Genomic DNA, 26,182 nt, shown 5'->3' with positions numbered 1-26,182 from the left:
ATTAAGACTAGAGCCCGTTCTCCCTTTATTCCCATATAATGTTTAAGTCACCCATCCATTTATTGGCCTTGCTCGTCGTAGCTTAACATAGGTGACGCTAAAACCGGTCTTAAATCCTTAAATGATCGGCTGAAGTGTTATCTAAAACTTTCTCGCTTTGAGTTCATAGGTCGTCGCGACAAATTTCAAGATCAGAGCTCATTTGTGTGAGAAAATGTGAAAAAAATCCCCCAAAAACCAGTTTTTTTGGTTTTTTGGCTTTATGGTTTTCTGGACAAAATTTGCACCACCATTTTCGTGATCCTGGTAAAAAGACCTTTAATTTGATATATAGGTCGACCAGGTTTGGACAAGTCCTTCTATGGGAACAGACAGACTGACAGAAACACAGACGACACCGAAGCGAATACAATAGCCCGTCCCTTATACCTTTTTATTACTATTGTAATAATAAAGGAAGGACGGACCCAGGATATCTGCATGGGTAGAGGTGGGAGACCATCCGCAGTACTCAGGTTGATCTTTCTCAGCTTCATCCATCTGGAAACACACAAAGTGGACACTCATTCTTGAAACGTTCGTAGAAAAGAAAATTATTAATTAATTTGTAAAAAAAAAAGTTACGGGCAATTTCCCCTAAAGTGTATCCACACATAGTCGACCATGTCGCATTGACGTCAAAGTTCATGACTCCTCGCGCTTCGTTTGTTTGTGTGCATGCGTTTCAACGCATTTGTCAACTTTGACGTCACGACTCTTTGTCTCACACTCATAAATGGCCACACACAGGTTAATGTATCTCAGATCCGGATCCTTCTTGGACGGCCGCGTAAAGGATTTGCCGTACTTATAAGCGACCTCTCACACTCATAAATGGCCACACACAGGTTAATGTATCTCAGATCCGGATCCTTCTTGGACGGCCGCGTAAAGGATTTGCCGTACTTGTAGGCCACGGCAATACGGCCGCTGTAGGCCGCACTAATGTTCATCGGCTGGCCGGGAATGTCGATGGCGGATACTTTGTCTTTGCGTAGCATCTCCCATTCTATCCAGGAGTAGGAGTATTGAACGCGGGACCCTGGGGTGGGGTTGTCCGCGGAAGGTTCGCTCGGATCCGGTTCTTTTGTGACCTTGCATTTCCAGAACCTGCAACACAAGGACGAATGATGATGATCTGGCTAGGGGACATTAAACAGGGAGTAGACTTAGCGTCTGGCTGTGGGACTATAAACAGGAAGGAGAACAGCTAACCCTAACCAGCCTAGCTGGCAGTTTTTCAAAGGGTTCTCTCTGCGCGGGTCCGGTTCTTTTGTGACCTTGCATTTCCAGAACCTGCAACACAAGGACGAATGATGATGATCTGGCTAGGGGACATTAAACAGAGAGTAGACTAGCGTCTGGCTGTGAGACTATAAACAGGAAGGAGAACAGCTAACCCTAACCAGCCTAGCTGGCAGTTTTTCAAAGGGTTCTCTCTGTTTTATAGAATAAGCACAAGTCCTCACGATGGTTGACTGCGGTTCAGGACGAGCCAATTAGACATGGCTAGAGACCATCAAAAAGGTAAAAAAGGTGTCGTAAAATTTTGTATATTAAAAAAAAAAAATACAAAAACAAAAAAACTTACCGGATACTACTATCAGAACAGGCCGTGACGAATATATAGGGCGCAAAGCAGGCCGGATAAATAGAGGCCGAACTGAGATGGCCGGCGGCCGGAGCGGCATGAACCACATCAACACCATCCGGTAGCGGCAACTCTTGAGTACACACCTGAATGAAAAGGAGAGAGAAAATTTTGAACCACTCTGTAAATTAAAAAATAATATAAAAATAGAAAAAAGATGAGTGTTTTACTGGCGTTTCTAATTCTTAGCAATGAAACAACTGCTACATTAAACACCTGTCTGTGTCGTAGCATGCCCATAACGTATTATGTCTCTGATCAAATGGGCAAGAAGAGACACAATTCTCCCCATTTAGGTGCTCGGTCAACACGAGAACACCAGAAGGTAACCCGTTGAAATATTTGCAATAGAAAAAAAAACAGTAAGTACAAATTTAAATTTCCTATCCTGACCTCAGTTACAGTTCATTTCCTCCAAGAAAAAAAAAGACCATCTCTTCCACACTATCACCTCCACTTACATTGAGCCGGAGCCCATCACCTCCACTTACATTGAGCCGGAGCCCATCACCTCCACTTACCTTGACCGTGGATATCTGGACATGGGGCGGTGGGGGCGGCACATTGTGATGACCCCCGTGCGGTAAATCGTCACCTCCAGTCCCCACACCTCCTCCCCTTGAGCCGGAGCCCTCTATATCATCATCATCCTGAACCAGCTGACAGTCCGCCATGTACATCATGCTTTCGCTTAGATCTGGAAACATAATGGTGAATTCACGGGTTAGTAATAAAAATTGTACTTGTAAGTACAAAGTTCAAGTACTCTAATTGTACTTGGTATCGCAAGTACAAGTACAATTACTAGTACTTTTACTGACTACAAGTACTTACAAGTACTTCTAAATCCGGACGTACTAAAGGTTTAATCCCGCCGTACTAAAGGTTGGCTTGGGTGATTTTTTTTTTTCCCCGAATCATGTGTAGTAAAGTTTCAGGGTAGGTATATTTTTTTTAGCTAAATTCCATTAGAAATGAACTATTCAAGTATGTATCCATCTCATCTTGTATGACCCGCAGAAATGCTCTCGGGGTAAATAAACATTTGTCAGCGAATGTTTTTCACTCAACATTTACCTCAGGAAAGGCCATTTTCTTATTCAATGAAAAAAAAGTCCACACATTTTCCGGTCAGAATAAAACTGATCAGATTTCGGACCAGATCGAGCGATGCGCGATTTTATTTTCCGTGTTTAACCCTACCATTACCTCCCATTAGGACTGGCAGAACACCCAATTCCTGCACGTGTTCCAAGAACAGCTTATCACGGGGGAGCGGCACGTCGAACACACGACCGAGGGGGCCCCAGGGGCCCACATTGGGCTCACCGAGACCCACAAGGGCCCCATGGTGGACCTGCAGACCGCGGCTGAGTTTGAGGAGCCGTTCTATTTGGTGGTCCTGGAACGGACGAACCAGGGTACCACGGTGCATATGTGGCGACTGGTGATTGCCTCGCAGCCTGACTTGACGGGTGAGTAGAATGAACCAAGTGCCCTTCGCACTCAACCTATGGACCTATGCCATTCTTTAGCAAGGGAAATTTTAGACTGGTATCCTTCCTGTTGAAGGGCGCCCCCAGCCGCCGGAGGCCCCCAGTTCTTCAGATCCGTGGCCGAGTGGGTATCACACTAGGCTCGCACGTCGGAGTTTCTGGGGTCGAAGTTTTTTCGGCTCTATGCTTGGAGTTCGGGGTGCACTCAGCCACGAGAGAACAATTGAGTAGCTACTTTAATCGAGTAGCGACCAGTGGCGGTTTGATCAGTGTAAAAAGACTGTTGAAATATGGAAATTGATTGCAAAGGAGGCACCTAGTAATGCTGTGATATCCACAAAAGTCCTGGAAAAGCTTTGCTAATTTAGGTTTTGTTTTTGGGGTCGAGTGGATTGGAACACACCACATGCCTTCAGACACACTCACACTCGTATTTATGAACAAGAATGATCGTTCTTAGATCAGTCTCAAGTCAAAATTGACCAATCAAATGCCTTGAAACTATGCTTAGCACGAACTTAAGAGCCAGCATTTTGTTCATAAATATGGGTGTCAGAGTCAAGGGTCTAAGTTTACCTTGCTGGTATGCAATGTGATACTAATAATTTACCTCGATGGGGAACCTCTCTCATCAGTAAATGGTTTCTTCAAATTAAATTGATCCCAAGGTAAACCTAGACCCTTGACTCTGAGTGTGTCTGAAGGCATGTGATGTGTTAAAATCCACTCGACCCCAAAAACAAAACTTAAATTAGCAAAGCTTTTCCAGGACCTTTGCGATCAATTTCCATATTTCAACAATCTTTTTACACTGATCAAACCGCCACTGGTCGCTACTCGATTAAAGTAGCTACTCAATTGTTCTCTCATGGCTGAGTGCACCCCGAACTCCAAGCATAGAGCCGAAAAAACTTCGAACCCGGGAACTCCGACGTGCGAGCCTAGTGTGATACCCACTCGGCCACGGATGTGAAAAACCAATAAAATTCCATACCTCGGCTGGGATTGAACCCACGCCCTCCTGATTACCAGGCGAGCGCCTTGACCACTACACCACCGAGGCAGGTTGTATTAGTTAGCTTTCACTTAGGGAAACACAAATGGAGGTTCGTTATGTTCGTATGCTATAGGTACCAATTGCGTACCACGTCTAGCAAATTAGCTAGACAGTCACACTTTGGTTTAGAGACTGTCTAGCATTTTTGTTAGACAGAGGTGCTTGTTGTTTTTTCACCGTCTAGCAAATTTAGTATACATTCTCAAATGGGCTTGGTATGCAATGTGATACTAATAATTTACCTCGATGGGGAACCTCTCTCATCAGTAAATGGTTTCTTCAAATTAAATTGATCCCAAGGTAAACCTAGACCCTTGACTCTGAGTGTGTCTGAAGGCATGTGATGTGTTAAAATCCACTCGACCCCAAAAACAAAACTTAAATTAGCAAAGCTTTTCCAGGACCTTTGCGATCAATTTCCATATTTCAACAATCTTTTTACACTGATCAAACCGCCACTGGTCGCTACTCGATTAAAGTAGCTACTCAATTGTTCTCTCATGGCTGAGTGCACCCCGAACTCCAAGCATAGAGCCGAAAAAACTTCGAACCCGGGAACTCCGACGTGCGAGCCTAGTGTGATACCCACTCGGCCACGGATGTGAAAAACCAGGGGCCTCCGGCGGCTGGGGGCGCCCTTCAACAGGAAGGATACCAGTCTAAAATTTCCCTTGCTAAAGAATGGCATAGGTTGAGTGCGAAGGGCACTTGGTTTATTCTACTCACCCGTCAAGTCAGGCTGCGAGGCAATCACCAGTCGCCACATATGCACCGTGGTTCCCTGGTTCGTCCGTTCCAGGACCACCAAATAGAACGGCTCCTCAAACTCAGCCGCGGTCTGCAGGTCCACCATGGGGCCCTTGTGGGTCTCGGTGAGCCCAATGTGGGCCCCTGGGGCCCCCTCGGTCGTGTGTTCGACGTGCCGCTCCCCCGTGATAAGCTGTTCTTGGAACACGTGCAGGAATTGGGTGTTCTGCCAGTCCTAATGGGAGGTAATGGTAGGGTTAAACACGGAAAATAAAATCGCGCATCGCTCGATCTGGTCCGAAATCTGATCAGTTTTATTCTGACCGGAAAATGTGTGGACTTTTTTTTCATTGAATAAGAAAATGGCCTTTCCTGAGGTAAATGTTGAGTGAAAAACATTCGCTGACAAATGTTTATTTACCCCGAGAGCATTTCTGCGGGTCATACAAGATGAGATGGATACATACTTGAATAGTTCATTTCTAATGGAATTTAGCTAAAAAAAATATACCTACCCTGAAACTTTACTACACATGATTCGGGGAAAAAAAAAAAATCACTCAAGTCAACCTTTAGTACGGTCGGATTCAACCTTTAGTACGGTCGGATTCGGACGGTCGATTGTTTATGCAACACCTTTCAGAAATCAAAATTCGGAACCGCAGGAATCGAACCCGGCACCTTTCAGCCAACTTACTATAACAAATTTCTTGACCCCGCCGGGAATCGAACCCGGGTCTCCCGCGTGCAAGGCGAGTGCAGTGACCACTGCGCCATGGGAGCTGACCAAACTTTCGATAATATAATTCATACCTTTCGAAAGTTCGAGCTAATCATCAGGTCCCTAGCAAAACTCTCGATATTTCGACGTGATATCACAGCCGCTGATTAACTATTTATCAGTATTTACCATAATTTAAATTCATCAGTATGTACCATAATTATGTATTGTTTTTCTGTATCTTTTTATATATATATATGTATTTGTGCACATACAATATTGTATACTGAAACACAATAAATATTCAATATTCAATAACTGACCTGTCTTAACGATGAATCTAAAAACATGATGTAAACAAGATGGCGCCAACATGGGTTGCGTTATGGGGATCAGGATTCGATGCGAAATCTCCCTAATAACTGACCTGTCTTAACGATATTATTCTGGGCTTCCGAGGCGGCACCTGCCGACTCTCCGTTTCTCATGGACCGATGATCCCCTATGTCTTCCGAAGATATCGCCTTCATGAAACTCGTCTGTAGTCGTTGCTTCTTCGATAGGAAGGTAGGGTCGTGCATAAAACTAAGGTCCAGGCTTTGGTCCAGTTGTACGCGAGGTAAATGGATGTTCTTCAAATGCAGTGTGTCTTCTAGCACCCATTCTGAACCTGAGATAATCGAACACAAAGATAATTGAATTCTTAGGGAAAATTCTAGGAGAAACATAGGAATTAGAAAACAAAGACAATGTTCAGAAAACGATGGATTTATCTGTCAAATAATGAAAAATTAAAGAGGTCAGCCTAGTTCGCTTGAAGGGTAGCGCGTCTACTTAGTAAGCATAGGTTTGATTCCCACCCGGGGCGGATTATAGTTTAGGATATGGGCAAACCCCGGCCCGCGGGCCGAAAAAAAAACCGCTTTGGTGGTGGTGGGTATAAAATTATGAAACATTTCCGTACATATAATATTTGCCCATCCCTGTCCTAAACAAATAAGGTAGGTAGCAGTTACAGTTTCCTCTAACAATCTTCTTAGAAATAATTAAATACATCACAAAATAAGGAAAGTAACTTAACAAAATACATAATACATGGGCTTGACTTCGCCCTTTGATTGTTTTTTTTATTAATATTTATTATAGTGTGCCCCCTTTGATTGTATTTTTTGTGTATTTTGTGAACATGTAATTCATCATCATCATTGTCTAAATCTAAAGGAAATCTTTTTTTTTTTTTTTTTTTTACAAGGCAGACGCGCTACCAACCAAGCTAGCTAAGTAGGCTGGCGTAGCTCATTTTTAACTTGGTGAGACAGAGCGTAAAATTGGAGTCCTCATTCATCAACAATTTAAAGTTTTTAGGAGCTAAATACAAAACAAAAGCTTTGGGGGAAAAAAAAAACGACGCGACGTAGCGACTATTAACTTACAGTAATTCGACTGCGTCGTTCAGAGCTCGATATTTCAGCGAGCAAAGTTCTGGCGTCAATGACCGCCTGGTAAACTCTCAGCCCTTGTCCATCCGATGCTACGAAACAAGCGCTGGGTGAATTGGATAGACTGCCTAGAGTTGTGCTGTGGGAGGACAGAAGAAATTAAGGTGTTATTATTATCTGATCCATATATGTCTGGTCCATATTTATCTGGTCCAAAAGTCGTGGCGTCAATGACCGCCTGGTAAACTCTCAGCCCTTGTCCATCCGATGCTACGAAACAAGCGCTGGGTGAATTGGATAGGCTGCCTAGAGTTGTGCTGTGGGAGGACAGAGGAGATTAAGAAGGTGTTATCTGGTCAAAAATTGCATCCTAATATGGCACATTTTGTTTATTTTTGGATAAACATCACATTTAAAAATCCTTTTAATTGTTCAAAGAAGTTCGGACAAATTGTTCGGGAGTTATAGAAGAAAAAAAATTGTCCTATAATGGGATCAACCAACGGTCTGGAAAAAGCTGGACTGGATTATTTACTGGATCCCAGTAGCTGGACTGTCTACCTGGCCTCGAGTAATCCAGCCGTAAGGGACTGTTTAGTCCTATGGATAGGTTTCCACTCACCTCTATGTTCGGATAAACATCACCCGGTGTAGCCACTCTTCTCTGTCCATCGCCACGTTTTTCAACTCGCCATAATTATGATCTGCATCCCATGCTCTCCATGATGTTCTGGAAGTATTCTTTCCTTGTAATTATAAAAACAATTTCCTTGTAATTAACATGTAATTATAAATAATAAATAGTTCTTAATAACACTTAGTAATGCTGTGATATCCACAAAAAAATGTGAAAAAGCTCTGCTTTACCACAAAGAATTCGTGATTAGATTTGATTTTGAACTGATTTCGTTTATTTAACAAAGTACCTACCTATATTGTAATTATTATTGTATCTGTGGGAAAAGGCTAAGAAGAAGATTGTACTTATTGTATCTCTATAGCTTACATGTAAAATACTCTCAGCTTGCAGCGTGAAATGCATTTCCTTGTTGTTTAACCAGTGCAGAACAAACACATTGGAAAAGGCGGATATATGCGGGGAATTAATTCGGGCCAGTTCGGATACCCCTCCAGATTTGGACAGGGGTCCTACTGCATCCACACGCCATAGAATCAGCTCACTGCAGAACCCCTGAAATGAGAAATAGGAAGTGAAGGATTTATGATATATGTTAACTTCTTAATTTTTAATAAATGAACACACGCCATAGAATCAGCTCACTGCAGAACCCCTGAAATGAGAAATAGGAAGTGAAGGATTTATGAAATATGTTAACTTCTTAAGTTTTAATAAATGAAGCAAATTGTACATATCTCTATAATGAAGATAAGAACGGATGTTTAGTGAACTGTACATCTCACATAGGAAAAGACCCTAATCGGGTCTTCCTAAACCCCATCTCAAAATCTAAAGAAAAATATCCCTACTTGTTAAAACAAAGACATCGCAAGATCTTTCTTTAAAAACTTCTAAAAAATTAACGAATCGCCAAGTCAAAGATGTGATGTAAACGTACTAACAGTGGGCGTACTGTTCTAAAAAGGACGAAAAAATACTGATCTCCCTTCAAAAAAATTCCGTGGTGCACAAAACTAAGCCAAGTCAATGTCGTATTTACAGTGGGCGTAACTTGAATAATACTCTGAGTGAAAATCTGATGAATCACTATCTCGAAAAAACAACTACTGATATCCCCCACAAAAAAACCTCTGCGGTAAATACAAAACAAAACGAAGTACTGATATCTCTCTGGAACTTGAAAAGAAGTACTGATATCTCTCTAAAAAAACCTCGGTGGTGCCCAAAATAAAACGCCAAGAGTCGTACTTACAGTGGGCGTAACTGGAATGATACTCTGAGTGGGCACCTGGGGGGTGGTGCTCTCGGGGAGGTTATGATGGGATGTTGTCAGCAAGAGAGGTAACACAGGATGGCAGGTAATGTCATTAACTCGGAACCTGTGTCCGGAGGCTCTTGACGCATGACCAATGCTGAGGACCTGGTGACAAAGGAAAGAGCAAAGGTAAATAGAAATCACAAAAGATCTAAAAAGGTTGCAGTGACACAGAGCTTAAATAGTCGATGGCCCTACGTTTTCCTACAGCAACGTTAAACGTAAAGAATATACCTAATCAATAATTCAAAAGGAGTTGTGGAAAAAAAAAAAAAAAAAAAAAAAAAAAAAAACCTCTGCGGTAAACACAAAACAAAACGTATGATTGAAATCATGTTCTGGAACTTGAAAAAAAGTACTGATATCTCTCTAAAAAAACCTTGGTGGTGCACAAAATAAAACGCCAAGAGTCGTACTTACAGTGGGCGTAACTGGAATGATACTCTGAGTGGGCACCTGAGGGGTGGTGCTCTCGGGGAGGTTATGATGGGATGTTGTCAGCAAGAGAGGTAACACGGGATGGCAGGTAATGTCATTAACTCGGAACCTGTGTCCGGAGGCTCTTGAAGCATGCCCAATGCTCAGGACCTAGTGACGAAGGAAAGAGCAAAGGTAAATAGAAATCACAAAAGATCTAAAAAGGTTGCAGTGACACAGAGCTTAAATAGTCGATAGCCCTACGTTTTCCTATAGCAACGTTAAACGTAAAGAATATACCTAATCAATAATTCAAAAGAAGGGAGTTGTGGCCTATTCAAAATTTCATTTTTACATGTTCCCCTGCCAATAGGGGAAGCAGCAAAAAAGGGAAATTCATATCGAAATTTTCATCTTTAGCTGTTCAAAAATGATCCAGGGGTCCCCGGACTTTATAAACACTCTGTATGAATATCTAAATAATGTACTTCTCTGATTTTTACATGTTCCCCTGCCAATAGGGGAAGCAGCAAAAAAGGGAAATTCATATCGAAATTTTCATCTTTAGCTGTTCAAAAATGATTCAGGGGTCCCCAGACTTTATGAATATCTAAATAATGTACTTCTCTACATTACCTTATAATTATTACAATTCTTATATTAAATTTATATTTATGTATATCTACATTACCTGTGAAAACTTGGTCTTATCCGCAAAAGTGAGTTGCCACAGGTTGAGCGTTCCATTGCTATGTTTGGTGACCAGGGACAAACTGGGTGCTGGTGGAGACGCCAGGAACTCCTTCAACACATCCGCTGCCTCGCCTCCAACACCTCCAGTGGAAGCACCAGCCCCTCCACTGTGCGTTGACTCCGCTCCAGCGTCTGGAATAGAATAGATCAATAGAATATGTACCAGTTGTTTCATTGCTACGAAATAACAACGGCGGTGAAACACTCATCTCTTTAATTAAGCGTGCCGGGAGACGCGTGAACGTCAAGAGTTCGAATCGGCACGCGGCCTATATGTATATTAACACGAAATAAAGTTCATGGTTTTTCGGCATTTTCAACTCAACTTTTCTCTGACTTCCCTTCAACTTTAAGAAAATTTCATTTTAAATTCTTGGTCGGACATTGAACTATAACTCCGACAAGAGTTGTAGTTTATTTCACAGTAAAACCGTTTCGTTACCGTTTCGAGATGAAGCGTTGTGCTCGGACTTCGAGAAATTGAACTCCGTGCTGCTCTCTTCTTCCTCTAATACTGGGAGCGGTGTAGTCAGTTCTCCTCCTATCCCTGCATCACTACCAGGACCTGAGAATGCAACTCTTGAGTACACACCTGAATGAAAAGGAGAGAGAAAATTTTGAACCACTCTGTAAATTAAAAAATAATATAAAAATAGAAAAAAAGATGAGTGTTTTACTTACTGCCGTTTCTAATTCTTAGCAATGAAACAACTGCTACATTAGACGCTTAGACGCATGTGGTCTGTGTCGTAGCATGCCCATAACGTATTATGTCTCTCATCAAATGGGCAATAAGAGACACAATCCTTCCCATTTAGGTGCTGGGTCAACACGAGAACACCAGAAAGTAACCCGATGAAATATTTGTAATAGAAAAAAAAAAAAAAAAAACGGGGCCAACAGGAAACCCCAAAAAATAACCCCGAGAAAATTTTTAAAAAAAAAAAAAAAAAAAAAAAACAGTACAAATTTAAATTTCCTATCCTGACCTCAGCTACAGTTCATTTCCTCTAAGAAAAAAAGACCATCTCTTCCACACTGTCACCTCCACTTACATTAAGCCGGAGCCCATCACCTCCACTTACCTTGACCGTTGATATCTGGACATGGGGCGGTGGAGGCGGCACATTGTGATGACCCCCGTGCGGTAAATCGTCACCTCCAGTCCCCACACCTCCTCCCCTTGAGCCGGAGCCCTCTATATCATCATCATCCTGAACCAGCTGACAGTCCGCCATGTACATCATGCTTTCGCTTAGATCTGGAAACATAATGGTGAATTCACGGGTTAGTAATAAAAATTGTACTTGTAAGTACAAAGTTCAAGTACTCTAATTGTACTTGGTATCGCAAGTACAAGTACAATTACTAGTACTTTTACTGACTACAAGTACTTACAAGTACTTCTAATTGTACTTGTACCCATCAGTCCAAGTACAATTACTAGGAGTTGTACTTGTACTTACAAGTACAAATTCCAGTACTTATATATCTGGAAGACACGAGTACAAATTCCAGTACTTGTACAGTATAAGTACTCTTGTACTTGCGTATATTAGTTGGCTTTCACTTAGGGAAACACAAATGGAGGTTCGTTATGTTCGTATGCTATAGGTACCACATTGCGTACTATATCTAGCAAATCAGCTAGACAGTCACACTTCGGTTTAGAGACTGTCTAGCATTTTTGTTAGACAGAGGTGCTTGTTGTTTTTTCACCGTCTAGCAAATTTAGTATACATTCTCAAATGGGCTTGGTATGCAATGTGATACTAATAATTTACCTCGATGGGGAACCTCTCTCATCAGTAAATGGTTTCTTCAAATTATTGGTATGCAATGTGATACTAAGGTTGCGATACTAAGGTCTGCTGGTTCATACTAGGCTGGCAGAGACAAGATAGGAGAAAGCCAGCCGTTCAGAGAACGAACCTTACCTCTTTAGAATAAAATACACCTTGTTTATCCCGCCAGAATAAGACTGAAAATTTGCCCAGGGCGGGGATGGAACCCCCGACCTCAAGGTTTACCTGTCTCTGCATTGATACTGCCAGCTAGATGAAAGTGTAGGCCAGGTGTAACTCCAGTACCGTGGAAGCCATAGGAATGAAAATCATGTACACTGTACTGGGAGCAGTTAGTATTTGTCATTTAAGCTTCATCTCACCAATTAGTGATTGGATTAGCTAAATTGTATATTGTTGCAACAGTTGTTGAATTATACTTTGACAGCTATGAGTAGGATATGCAATCTGTTCTAGAGAGTTGTCCCACTCTGTGCAGTGAGCTATTTGGAAATTGGCGTACAAATGGCCCGGGCCCCCAACCCTCCCTTCCAAAATAACTATGCACTTAGCAAGGTGGAGTTATTTCAATGTGTTTCTTTCTGGTAGGTACCTACTCTTCTGATGATAAAGTATCTAAGTATTCAGAATAACAAAGAGTGAATGTCCTACTGTCCGCAGTGTTCAAGCTCATTGAAGGAAAAAGAGCTTTCTCAAAATAATAAGAGTGTTTTCTCGGAACAAAACGATGTTAAAAAAAAAAAACACCCTTTTCCCCAATTTTCTATTTTATTTTTTAGTGTTTTTTTTCTGGTAAAAAAGTGTTTTCTCGTTTTTTTTTTTCGGTGTTTTTCTTTACACAAAAACAAAGTGTTTTCTCGTAGTAACAATGTGTTTTCTACTCACGCTGTTTGTTCTCAAACCAAATCTTGACCAGACGATCATGTTTGCCGGCGGTGGCAAACAACGTCCCGTCCGGGGAGAAGGACATGAGCGCCACCGGAGTGGACGTCTTACACCTCCACACACACTCCCATCCTCTCTCCTCATCCTCATCTCCGGGGGCGGGGTGACCGCTGTCGAAATTCGACGTGGACGTGGCTTCTTCGCCGATTTCGAAGGTCACCTGAAAATCGCCAATAGAATAGATCAGTGATTCCCAAACTGGGGTCCGCGCCGCCCGGGAAGATCACATAAAATATAGTAAAGGGGTCGCGGAGCGTTTACAATTGAGAAAAAAAGGCCACATAGAAAAAAGTTTGGGAAACGCTGGAATAGATTATACCTTGCTTGTACTGACAGTGTATATGAGCACCTTTATATCAAATCAAATGATGAATTCTTTGTGGTAAATCAGAGAGCTTCTTCACAACTATTGTGGGTATCGTCAAATAAGGAAAATAAAACATTTAAAAAAATCACAGCATGACTAAATGCCTCCTTTTACTATTAATTCTCATCTACTCGTATCAAATCTTTTTACACTGGTGATGCCGCCACTGATCGCTACTCGATAAAAGTAGCTACTCAATTGTCCTCACGAGGCTGAGTGTACCCCCCTCCCCCCCGAACTCCGAGCACAGAGCCGAAAAAACTTTTACCCCGCCGGGAATCGAACCCGGGATCTCCGGTTGCAAGAAGCGTAGTGTGATCCACTCAACCACGGAAGTTGCTTTCCTATGAAAAAGTATTGTCCATAGGGGGACACTATCCATGGTTTTCATGTGCGGGTGGTATCCATGTATAGGCCCAAAATCTAAAGTGCTGAGAAGAGCAAACTCTTTTCCAGTTTGACCTATAGCTTACCCCAGGATCTGGATCATCGTCCATCATATGAGGACTCAAATGCTGATGCCACAACTGCAACACCTCGCCACCAGTCAGGAGACGAGTACCCTCTAGGTTCCAGGATAGAGAGGATATCGGGGACTCGGTCTGAATGGAACCGGTTTGCACCCATCTGTAGTCCAGTTGCTGCAAGAAAAACACACAAGTGAGGCTGAAAACTAGGACACAAGTGAGGCTGAAAACTAGGAGGCACGGTTAGCCTAGTAGTAGCATATGCTTGCTTGCCATGCAGAAGGTTCCGGGTTCGATTCCTATCATGGCCAAAAGCTGTACTCGTTTTTCGATTGCAAATATCTTATTCCAACAGGTATTTTTCTGGTGTTTTCGTGCTAACCCAGCACCTACATAGGAAGTATTGTATCTCTTTTCGCTTCAAGGAACAATTATTTACTTTCTATTACCAATATGTATCTATTTATTATATAAATATTGTATGTAAACAAAGTAAAAAATAAAAATAAAGGTTTTCAAAATTGAAAATTTGAAATTAAATAGAATAGGTATGTATAGGAAACCTATAGAAGCATGAGTTTACGATTTTTTTTAATTTCATCAGGTTTCTGAGTTTTAATCAGTTTATGTCTCTTGTTTTTAGTGATGGGTTCACGGGGGTTTCACCAAACTCTCTATTAGGCGACAGGCTCCCAACCTACTCATTTGATCCTCATCCAGCTGATTGGGACCGAGAGAAGCCAACATCACGTGATTTTCCAAAAGGGTAACCTATTGATGGATACTAAACAGTAATCAGCAAATCACGCTTATCACTGCTTAACTTCAGTCTAGTGATTGAGGAACTGGTGGATTCAAAGCGTTATCACCGCAGAGGTGAAAGGTTTGTGGTTATGTACCGCGGGCCGCAGCGGCCCGCGAGGCCGCGAGCTCATTTTGGCGGCCAGCGAAAGCCCGCGAACAGGGGATTTTTCCACGCGTCACGCCTTTCGAAACATGGCTTTAAAGTTGTGTCCACTCTCCACTTCTTTTTTCAACTTCTTTTTTCCAGTCGACCGTCGATCGATGGGCGTCGACTATATAAGTGTGGACACAGCCAAAAAGCCTCTGACTGCGGTCTGACAGATCTGAAGATTTTCCGCCACTCACGTTCCGAGGTCTCTCAGATAGTCTGAGCGTGAGTGGCGGCCATCAGATCAAAGATCATACAATCGTGGGCCAATACACTGGAGGTAAATTTTTCATCCCCAGCTCCCGGTCTAATACTTTCGGATGCAATGAACAGGATGCCTAATATTCATTTGTTTGTAGGTTGGCAACACTGGTTCAGGAAATCAAGTTCCTCAAAACGACCACTAGATTCGCTAGTTTTAAAATGGCCGCTCCACTGACTGCTGATCAAGAACAGGTAATGTTGGATGTTTCCTTTAATTTTTCCCAATATCTGTGACCCAATTTGTAAAATTTCTTCGCTAAAATGACCCTCAAAGTTTCCTCTTTCAGAAAAGTCCTCGATGAACGTCGTACGTGTAGTAGAACGCTTTTAATTTGCGTTTAAGCGTTGGGTGTTGACCCTACCCTACCTTCTCACTTTCTACCAATGTACCTAGGAAAGAAGATGGGCCCATGATTCGTAGGATGGACTGTTCCGGGTCCCCTAAATTCAAGTCATTGCTTAAAAATAGGATTGTCCTTCCTCTTCACAATATTGAGACAGCCCAACCTCTTCACAATGCCCTGGAGAAATGAATCTATGAACTCGTTTAAAATCTTTGTGCAGGTCTCAGCAACCTGTTCACAGTTTGTTTACATTATTTTCTTGATAGGTAATTTGGAGCTGGGGATTAGGAATTTGAAGATTCCCTTTTGTATTTATTCTAATGAAGTTAATGAATCTGAGCGGGATTGCTATTCCTAGATAAATGGCCCAGATCAAAAATTTAAAAATATTTTGGTAATAAAGAACTAACTTTGGACTCACCACACTTGAAAGTGTAAAATTTTGTGTTTCAAAAGAAATGTAATGATTTGTCCTATACAGCATACCTACTGTTTATTATTTTAAGAAGAAAACCCTAGACGTGTATTCTGTACAAGTACTCTTGTTGATTTTTCACTTTAATTTCTTTTCAGGCCACCAAACATTTTCTAGATACTGTTAATCAAATCCGTGGCCATCGTAGAGCAGCTCCAGTGTCCTGGACAACTGCTGTGAAGTTCCTCGTAGCCAGAAAATTTGATGTGGCCAGAGCAGTGTCATTATTTGAACAAAACGAAGCCATTCGACGAGCCGAAGGATTGATGAATTTTGATCCAACCAAAGAACCTCTGAAAAGTGAACTGAAAACTGGAAAGTTTACAATTCTTGTAAGTTTTATAGGACTGAACCATCCACACTTCTTTGTCACCATAGATTCAACTGGTAACTCAACATCTATTGATATCAATGTCAATCAACAGTCAGTCAACTATGTTTGGACATGCTTTTTGTTTTAGATTTATGCTTACTTACATAGTATTGTGTCCTTGTTTTTCTTCTAGGACAATACCTACTTGGTTTTCAAAGTTAACATTTGTACAACTGCTAAGATTTTTTTTATTGATGGGGGTTATTCTTCAAATCACACTCAAAAAGCCCACCTAGAGGCTTAGGTGTAGGTGCTAAGCTTCACAAATCTATCCTCTGATTAATGACAAGCTACCCACCTCACATTATCATCAACTAGACACTAGACTGAGTGGGTCTTGGAAAAACTAGTGAATAACACATGGTTGCCTAAAAAGTCAACCATCCAGATACCAAATACCAATGATGTGCAATGTTGCTTAAAGTCAAATCCAATGGGGAAACTGGTGTATTCAACATGCTATCAGCTATCACTGTTGCCCCTGATTTATTTGTCATTTGCAAAAAAAAAAAAGTAATTACTTAGATAAAAATTTATAAAAAATGTGTTCTCTGTTTTCAGCCCACGAGGGATTCATCAGGGGCTGCCATTGCTGTTTTTACCGCACGCTATCACCAAACTCAGACCTCTACACATCAGACAACATTACAGGTATGAAGAAAATTATTCGAGTCCTCTTCAAATGATAACTATTTACAAGAAAGCTAAGATCCTTGCTTTGTTTCCAGGGCCAATTAAACAACTTTAGAGTTCTTCAAATGATAACTATTTACAAGAAAGCTAAGATCCTTGCTTTGTTTCCAGGGCCAATTAAACAACTTTAGAGTTTTTTTTTTTTTATTATTTAGTTGACTTCATTTTCTTATGCTTTTGTAGTCTGTGTTGTAACATGCCTGTTCTATAGTACATATGTGGTTGTGGTTATGTACTGGGTTGGGTTTGGACTAGTTGAGACAGGAAATTGTTTCTCTAGTTTGGCATGGGAGTGGTAACTTACCAAACTGTAGTCCAAACACAACCCAACCTGTACATAACCATGACCTGTCTCATCAGGTGGGCAAGAAGAGACAATATTTGGACTTTCCATTTAGGTGCTTGGTCAACCCAAGAGCATAAGAAAGTAACCTTTTTTTTACCTGAAATTTTCTTCATGACAAGTGTGTTTAATATTACAGGGTGTTTCATCACTATTGTTTTTATTACAGGGTGTACTATATCAACTGGATGCAGCCCTGGAAAATGTAGATACACAGAGATGTGGTCTGGTGTTCATATACGACATGACCGAATCTAAATATTCCAATTTCGATTACGACCTCAGTCAGAAGATCCTAACTCTACTCAAGGTAAGATTCTATATCTTTTTCTACCCACCCTCATTAGTTTATAGATGTAGGTACCAACCTCAGTGGTGTAGTGTTTAGTGCGTTGGACTTCGGATCTGGAGGTTGGTGGTTTGAGTCCAAGTCAAGTCATAAAATTTAGTGTAGTGCATTAAGCAGGGAACGACATTTGTGACAAGCATTTATGCTTAGCACAATTATAATAAAAAAAGATGTAGGTAATTTCTGTGTATTTTTAGTGATCACTGCAACATGGTGGAACCATCCAAATATCTCATTATATCCAATATCCATACACCCAAAGTTTACCTAAGGTCACAGGGTTGATTTCCGCCTGTGCCAAACTTTATCCTAAACAAATGAGATTTCTTCTTGGAACAGCAGCTGACTTTCTCCTATCCTGTCTTTCTTCTCTCCGTGGGACAATAAGACCTCCGCAGTTCTTTCCCCCCCCCCCTTCTTTCTTTCTGCAGCTGAATAGATACTTATGTTCTTATGTCATAAGTGTCAAAACATCCCAGAAACCCTGCTGACACACAATAAATTGATTAATACCAAGTTTAAAATCTTGTACTTTGGCCAGCCTGGTAAGCTTGGAGGGTAGCATGTCTACATTAGGAGCGCGGTAGTGCTCTGCCCCACTAAGTCAAGAAATTTTGACTGCTTAAGTTTTAGGTCATGGATTTGATTCCCAGACATCCCAATAGGAAGATGGCTACAATTATTTACTGATTCACACCATCATAATCGCTAAGTACCTGTTACAGGGAACTACATATGTTTTGCAACATCATCTAGATTCTAGACTTCTTTGAGAACAATAGATATAGGATTTCCAGATGTCTAGTCTATGACATACTAAAATAATAATAATAATAATAATAATAATAATAACCCAATAGGAAGATGGCTACACTTATTTACTGATTCACACCATCCACCATCATAATCACAAAGTACCTGTTACAGGGAACAACATAATATATGTTGCAACTTGCAACATCATCTAGATTCTAGACTTCTTTGAGAACAATAGATATAGGATTTCTAGATGTCTAGTCTATGACATACTAAAAAAATAATAATAATAATAAAAACTGACCACTTGGAATAATTGGGAGCAGTTAGTATTTGTCATTTAAGCTTCATCTCACCAATTAGTGATTGGATTAGCTAAATTGTATATTGTTGCAACAGTTGTTGTTGAATTATACTTTGACAGCTATGAGTAGGATATGCAATCTGTTCTAGAGAGTGCAATCTGTTCTGTGCAGTGAGCTATTTGGAAATTGGCGTACAAATGGCCTGGGCCCCCAACCCTCCCTTCCAAAATAACCTACTCTTCTGATGATAAAGTATCTAAGTAAAAGTTAATGAAGATTGTTCTATTCTCCCTTTGCATTTGTATTGAAAGACATGCCTACCTTAGGATAGGCATGATCCAACACAGACCTATTAGATACAAAATAACATGTACCTATGTCATTTACCAAGACTTTGTAATTTATAAACTAAAAAAAAAGAGGTTTGACAGAGGGAACTGTAACTGCCATGGTTTTATCGTCCCAAAAATCGAAGAGAGAAGGAAGACAGGATAGGAGAAAGCCAGCTGTTCCGAGAACAAATGTTATCCCATCAGGATAAAATCGACCCCAGGCGGTAATGGAACCAGTGGCCTAGCGCTTACAAGGCAGACACACTACCAACTAAGCTAACTAGGCTGGCAATTTATAAACTTTGTAGGTATGGGTTGAGCACCAAATATTCACCAATGAGGTGTGATTTATAAATTTATAATGCAAAGTACCTTCATGTAACAGGGCCTAGAATCCTAGAGATCATAGAAACAAAAGAGCTACCTATATTTACCTGGAAATACTAGGTAGGTATTTCCAAATGTCCATTGATGAAAATGGGTAGGTAGGTCTATTGAGGGAAGTATCAACATTGTACATGTTGATTAGAGTAGAATAGTGTCATTATTATTTAGTATCGTCAACAGTAGGTTTAGGTACAGTGATTTGGGTTACATATTAGATATTACATAACAATTTTGCATTTGTCTCTAGAGCCCAATATCTTGAAACCTATTAGGTTCATTCTTGGTCCACCAATTTCTACAAGCATACTTAGTTAACATGTGACAAAAAATACCAAGGATACTGGGTGGGTAACCAAGCACTCTACATAAATACAACATGAAAATCATAGCTTGCCAGTTGATTACTGCTAGACTACCTAAACTAATTGCAGAGAAACAAAACTATTCATTAGAAATTCTATAGTGGACATTATCAGCAATAGAAAAAAAATGGCCTTGAAAAAAAAAAAAACAGAAAAATTTTTTAACAGTATTTACCTATACTGACAACTGATAAGATATTTTAGTGATAACACCAAAATGGGATCTTACACTACATTTTTACAAGTCCTGTGACCCGAGATAAATAGGTAACATTGATGTTTTGCCATGCCAATGTCTACAAGCAGCAAATTAGAAAGTCTTGTTCGAAATGGATGGCATGTTTGTTATGAATATCAATTAGATAGTAGACAGACATTGCAAATTCAACAAAAATGTGTGTGATAGTCATAACTTACTGTGAATGGTATCCCTTCAACACTACCCACAGCAAAGGCTTTATCTCCAACATTACAAGCGCCACTCAAAATTTGATGACAATTCATGACGGAATATGTTTTTTTATGAAGAATTAAACACACTCGATTAGAAAATATTAAAATGGTTATTCATGGGTATGATAATCAAGAGCAAGAAACAGCTATCTTGATCCAAGTTCAATTGATTCTAGATTATAACAGTACATGAAGTCCTGAATTTTTTGAAGTTCCAGATACTGAACTTCTCAAACATTTTGAAAGGAAAATTATACACTTAAAAACTAATTAAAAGAACAAAACAGGAATTAAACTAAATATTCCTTAAATTTCTAATTAATTAAATCCAAAAAACTGGTGTTTCCAGACCAAAGCATTTTATTTATTTTTCTGATAAATTAAAAATTCGCCATCTTGATTCAAACTCCCCCACTGAAATTTTAGTGATAACAACCGCCAAATCAGCTGATTGCAAAAAAAAACATGTTGCCAACACGAAGAAAAAAAATAAATAAAAATAAAGGGGGCTGTCCTTTGGAACCGAAAATATATCCACGTTGGAGTTTACGATTCAACACGAAGAAAAAAAATAAATAAAAATAAAGGGGGCTGTCCTTTGGAACCGAAAATATATCCACGTTGGAGTTTACGACAAACCTCTTAAAAAAAAAAAAAAAAAAAAAAATCATCTATAATACTGGCACCAGTCTTATTTTATGCATTTGAATTACAAGTGCAAAGCCACTCTCACTCATTTTCCTTACTAGCCAGAGTAGGCATCATAAAAAAAAAAAATCCTCCCTTCTAAATTGAACCTGGAACCCTGGATTAAATGGGTAACTGCACTAATGGGACTATTCAAGGTTGTTGAAAATTGTCATTATGACCATTTTTCATTTTCTTCTCCTAATTAAAGTAGACAACCAAATTTCATTAGGGAAGAGATAATTTTTTTCTCATTTCAAGCCCTTCTAAAGATATTTTTTTTTAATGGGTACATCATTGTAGAAATGCTAAGGTCTTTAGTGTAAATTGAAATCAACACCAAGATTGTACAAAGTCAACACATTTCTGTTTATTCAATTACAAGTACTAGAAATTAAAATCAAGATTATTAGAAGAATGTTTATTTAGATTATTAGAAGAATGTTTTAATCTTTTAATAGGTACTCGTACTCTGTTTAATAGCTTATTAATTTAAAATGTTGTAACCAAGAACCCATGCTTGTTAGATGGTGTCACAAATTAAATTTAGAAGTCTAGCTAGTTAAGCCTGAAGCCTTGCAAGATGCTATGCAGAAGTGTTGAAATTACCAGTTAAAAAGCGATGATTTTTTTTTTTTTTTTCAATTAAATTTAAATCTCTTTTTTTCTCTAGAGATGTTATTTTATTTAATACAATCTGAAGTAATAATAAATTATTTTATTTAATACTCTGCTCCACTCAAAACAGAGTGGAGAGCATAGAGCTGAGCAGGTAGGGGGAAGTAACGACTTCAAACCGCATTTGGTAATTTGGTAATTTATTGTTCCATAATACAATTAGTTGCTTAGAACATTAGAACATATAAAAAAAAAAATAGAACTGAGAGCAAAATCTTTTTTTTTTTCTTTTTTTTAAGAGGTTTGATAGAGGGAACTGTAACTGCTAAGGTCTTATAGTCCCATAAGCAAAGAGAGAAGGAGAAAGCCAGCCGTTCCGAAAACGAATCTGTTAAGGATAAAATCCGCTGCCCCCGACGGGAATGGAACTCGCAACCAAGCGCTTGCAAGACAGGCGTGCTACCAACCAAGCTAACTAGGCTGGCGAGAAGGAAGAAATAAAATAAATAACGAGAGAAAGAAGAAATGCTGTTTCTTTGTGTTATTGATTGACATCAATCTAGGATTGAAACTATACTTAATGCCCAGTTCAATCCAGAGTTGAAGTCAACTCCGACTTCGTAAAACGTGGTCTTGGTCTAATGGTCAGGACGCTCGCCTGGCAATCAGAAGAGTGTGGGTTCAATCCCAGCCAAGGTATGGAATTTTATCCTGGTACGATTAACCTACCACGGCTCTTGAGTAACAACATTTTTTAAACGGTTATTTCGCTTCATGTCTCAGTATGTATGGGTCAAATCTTGCAAGTAACTTTTGAGCCACTTTTGGTGGTCTGATTAAATTGGAACTTGGTATACTAATGTGTTGCCGTCATGCGCTCGTCACGTTTTGATCTGAAATTGCGGCATTGCGGCACAAGGAAACAATGATTAATCCAATGAACACAAAAAGCGCAGTATTCTTTCGAAACTCAGAGGTAACGAGATCGCACACGTCCAAAAGTTCGAAGCGCCGCCCGGCCAATATTAACATTTAACACAAAAGTTTCACGGTTTTTCGGCATTTTCAACACCAACAATACCTAAGTAAAGTTTGCTATCTTTGACTTAAAAGTCCCATTATGACAAAAGCTTGATTTTCGTAGGAACCTTTTTTTCCACGTCTGTTTTCCAATGCAATGAAACAACAGCTTCATTCAACTCATCCAGGTATCATAGCATGACCATCTTTCAACACCAACAATACCTAAGTAAAGTTTGCTATCTTATGCCGGGTCGACACTTTAGCAACATGCAACACGAATGTTGCATTACACGTGTTGCATTACACACTAAAATTCGCACGTGTCGACGTGTTCGCACGCACGCTCCGAGAACGTTGCCGCAATATTCGCTAGGATCCGAGAGGTTATAGGTTTTTTGGCCTCACTTTTACTGACAGTTAGCTAGGCTGGTTAAGGGTTACCTGGTGTGCTCCCAGGTTTTATAGTCCCCCAGTTAGACGCTGGTCTACATATGCCGGGTCGACACTTTAGCAACATGCAACACGAATGTTGCATTACACACTAAAATTCGCACGTGTCGACGTGTTCGCACGCACGCCTCCGAGAACGTTGCCGCAATATTCGCTAGGATCCGAGAGGTTATAGATTTTTTGGCCTCATTTTTACTGACAGTTAGCTAGGCTGGTTAGGGGTTACCCGGTGTGCTCCCAGGTTTTATAGTCCCCCTGTTAGACGCTGGTCTACAGGCTTATAGTCCTTGCCTCACTTTTACTGACAGTTAGCTAGGCTGGTTAAGGGTTACCTGGTGTGCTCCCAGGTTTTATAGTCCCCCAGTTAGACGCTGGTCGGGCTTATAGTCCTCCTTACCTATACAAGCCCCAGACCAGGCTCTTCTTCTTCATCGCTATATAGAACAAGGCAGCGTCCAGCGGGTCCTCATTTGCCTGGAACGCCGCCTTGGCCACCTTCTCTATGCATGTCTTCAGAAGTGTATGGTTTCTCAGCCACCACCCCACTCCGAGTTCCTTCAGTACGGACCACTTGGGCTGGCCCTTGCTGTAGGACGGAATGAGGTTGAGCAGTTCTTCCTCGCTTTCCGAGTGGAACGCCCAGACGAGGTTGTTGGTAGCGATGCCTGAAAAGGAATCGGAAAATATGTTCAGGCAGTAGAAAACGATTTAAGAACTTTTTTGACCTCGATACTAAATTAAGGTCCTTGTGCTTTTGTACTTCTTCAATAAATTAATCCGATGGTCAAGGTTAAACCTAAATCCTTGACAAACAGATCATGTGTTCCTATCCACTTAGAGTGGGGTTACAAAATCAGAATTGACATCAATCTAGGATTGAAACTATACTTAATGCCCAGTTCAATCCAGAGTTGAAGTCAACTCCGACTTCGTAAAACCTACCTATTCAATTATTGGTCTAATGGTCAAGACGCTCGCCTGGCACAATCAGAAGAGTGTGGGTTCAATCCCAGCCAAGGTATGGAATTTTATCCTGGTACGATTAACCTACCATGGCTCTTGAGTAATAACATTTTTTTTTACACGCTTATTTCACTTCATGTCTCAGTATGTACGGGTCAAATCTTGCAAGTAACTTTTGAGCCACTTTTACTGGTCTGATTAAATAGGAACTTGGTATACTAATGTGTTTTTATTGATATTGGGACAATCTACCAAAAACAGTGAAGATATAAGTAATGTATTACCTTGTTTCTGGAACTGAGCTCGCTGGGCTAAGGGCAGACATCGGAGTAGATAAGTGTAGTGTTTCATAGCCAGTAGAAACCGGAGACCACAATCATCCAGCGAATCAGTCGACATTTCACCATCAGGAACCCCTGCAACACACAAAATAAGAGATCTAAAGGCTGCTTCGTTGTCCTTCACAGCCCGAATCAAATCATGAATCTTTGTGGTAAAGCAGAGAACTTTTACACGACTGGAGTGGATATCACAGCAATACAAAGTGCCTCCTTGACTATTTATTTTCATCTACTCGTATCATCAAGTTACACTGGTAATGCCGCCACTGGTCGCTACTCGATTGAATTAGATACTCACTTGTCCTCACGAGGCCGAGTGTACCCCGAACTCCAAGCATAGAGCCGGAAAAAACTTCGACCCCTCCGGGACTTGGGACCTCCGGCCTGCAAGCCTAGAGTGATACCCACTCGGCCAAGGAGGCTGCTAAGTTCATCCAACTATTCTACTGTTTATCAGCATATCGTATCAGCATATGTGATAACTACTCGGCCAAGGAGGCTGCTAAGTTCATCCAACTATTCTACTGTTCATCAGCATATTTTAAATTAATTGTCGACACTTTATTGATAATAAGATTATACAATAAGCAATTACAGACAATGATACCTATATAAAATACCTACCTATGTTAAGTTTCCTATATAATATCAGGCCTATTATCTATAATATCAGGCCTATTATCTATCTTGTTGTACGAATACATTGCTGCAACTACATTGCTGCAACGTACGAATACATTGCTGTTTGGTTGGATTTCACCATCTTTTTTCCAGCCTTTAGAAGGTCTGTTAAGCTAACAGCTAGCCTGTTAGTTTCCATTTGATTTGTATAGGCTTACAAGGTTGTTAGACTAACAGGCTGTGTCTCTTCTCGCCCATCTGATGAGAGGCATACTACGGGATGGGCATGCTACGACACAGGCCACATGCGTCTTATGTAGCAGTTGTTTCATTGCTACGAAATAAAAACGGCGGTGGAACACTCATCTTTTTTTTTTTTTTTTAATATCACCAACCTGTTAGGTTCTCCCGGGCAATTTGACTCTTAGCGGCATCGATAACAAACCGCTCGGCAAAGTCCGTATTACAAGTAGACACCGTATCGGCCAGGGCCAGTAGGTGCATCTGATCTAGGGAGGACAGGCCGGGGAGGTGGGTATGTGTCAGGAGACGGGATAGGGTCCGGCCCTGGCGAGGTCCGAAGTGAGATAGGAGAGGCTGCTTCTCGACCCCGCCGGACTCGCGTCTGTTACAACGCCTGAGAATAAACACAATTCATTCAGTAAAATAATAATAAAAGATGAGAAACATTTATTAATATAATAAAACAAAAGATGAGATTCCCTCCCGAGAAAAATTTTATTCTAATACGCTTCGGACTCTTGTATTCGCTTCGGTGTCTGTCTGTGTGTCTGTTCCCATAGAAGGACTTATCCAAACCTAGTCGACCTACATATATATCAAATTAAACGTCATTTTACCAGGAACACGAAAGTGGTGGTGCAAATTTTGTCCAGAAAACCAAAAAGCCAAAAAAAAACTGGAGCCAAAAAAAACTGGATTTTGGGGGATTTTTTTTTTTTTTTTTTTTTTTTTTTTCACTTTTTTCCCACAAATAGGTCTTTTTTTTAAAACGCTAAAAAACCAAAATGAAAGTCATTACTGAATTTTGAGTTCCTGTCTCGGAAGAGGGAAATAAGGGTTATATTAACAAATTCAGTGGGTAGCGTAAATAACCGGACGAGCCGCACAAAATTGGTATCACTCGGCGATGTTCTGGGCCAGAATTTAATTGCTGACTTCACAATAGATTTTGAAAGAGACGAAACTCTAAGTATCCAGCAGCGCCCTGT

At 40.5% G+C, this 26,182-nt stretch overlaps 2 protein-coding genes across 2 annotated transcripts in view; both read right to left on the bottom strand.

The window, feature by feature from the left end:
• LOC103513612 (dmX-like protein 1) overlaps positions 1-20,629 on the bottom strand; it is a 29,559-nt gene extending 8,930 nt beyond the window's left edge. Inside the window, 14 exon segments of the mRNA XM_026826439.1 lie at positions 866-1,149; positions 1,631-1,776; positions 2,212-2,387; positions 4,970-5,225; positions 6,164-6,381; positions 7,141-7,327; positions 8,226-8,342; positions 9,508-9,693; positions 10,214-10,407; positions 10,718-10,867; positions 11,321-11,536; positions 12,966-13,185; positions 13,866-14,065; positions 20,184-20,629. Coding sequence (XP_026682240.1) covers positions 866-1,149; positions 1,631-1,776; positions 2,212-2,387; positions 4,970-5,225; positions 6,164-6,381; positions 7,141-7,327; positions 8,226-8,342; positions 9,508-9,693; positions 10,214-10,407; positions 10,718-10,867; positions 11,321-11,536; positions 12,966-13,185; positions 13,866-14,065; positions 20,184-20,298 — 2,665 coding nt within the window. The 5' untranslated portion in view covers positions 20,299-20,629.
• Positions 20,630-22,408: 1,779 nt separating this feature from the next.
• The window catches only part of LOC103513584 (dmX-like protein 1), a 7,836-nt gene continuing 4,062 nt past the window's right edge, over positions 22,409-26,182 (bottom strand). Inside the window, exons 5-8 of the mRNA XM_026826430.1 lie at positions 25,346-25,587; positions 24,273-24,404; positions 23,423-23,690; positions 22,409-22,445 (exon numbers count right to left, since the gene is read on the bottom strand). Coding sequence (XP_026682231.1) covers positions 22,409-22,445; positions 23,423-23,690; positions 24,273-24,404; positions 25,346-25,587 — 679 coding nt within the window. The remainder of the gene's footprint in view (positions 22,446-23,422; positions 23,691-24,272; positions 24,405-25,345; positions 25,588-26,182) is intronic.

Source organism: Diaphorina citri, unplaced genomic scaffold (assembly GCF_000475195.1).
Source record: "Diaphorina citri unplaced genomic scaffold, Diaci psyllid genome assembly version 1.1 scaffold40, whole genome shotgun sequence".
Taxonomy (NCBI): Eukaryota; Metazoa; Arthropoda; class Insecta; order Hemiptera; family Psyllidae; genus Diaphorina; species Diaphorina citri.
This window is presented reverse-complemented; position numbering and strand designations above follow the sequence as displayed.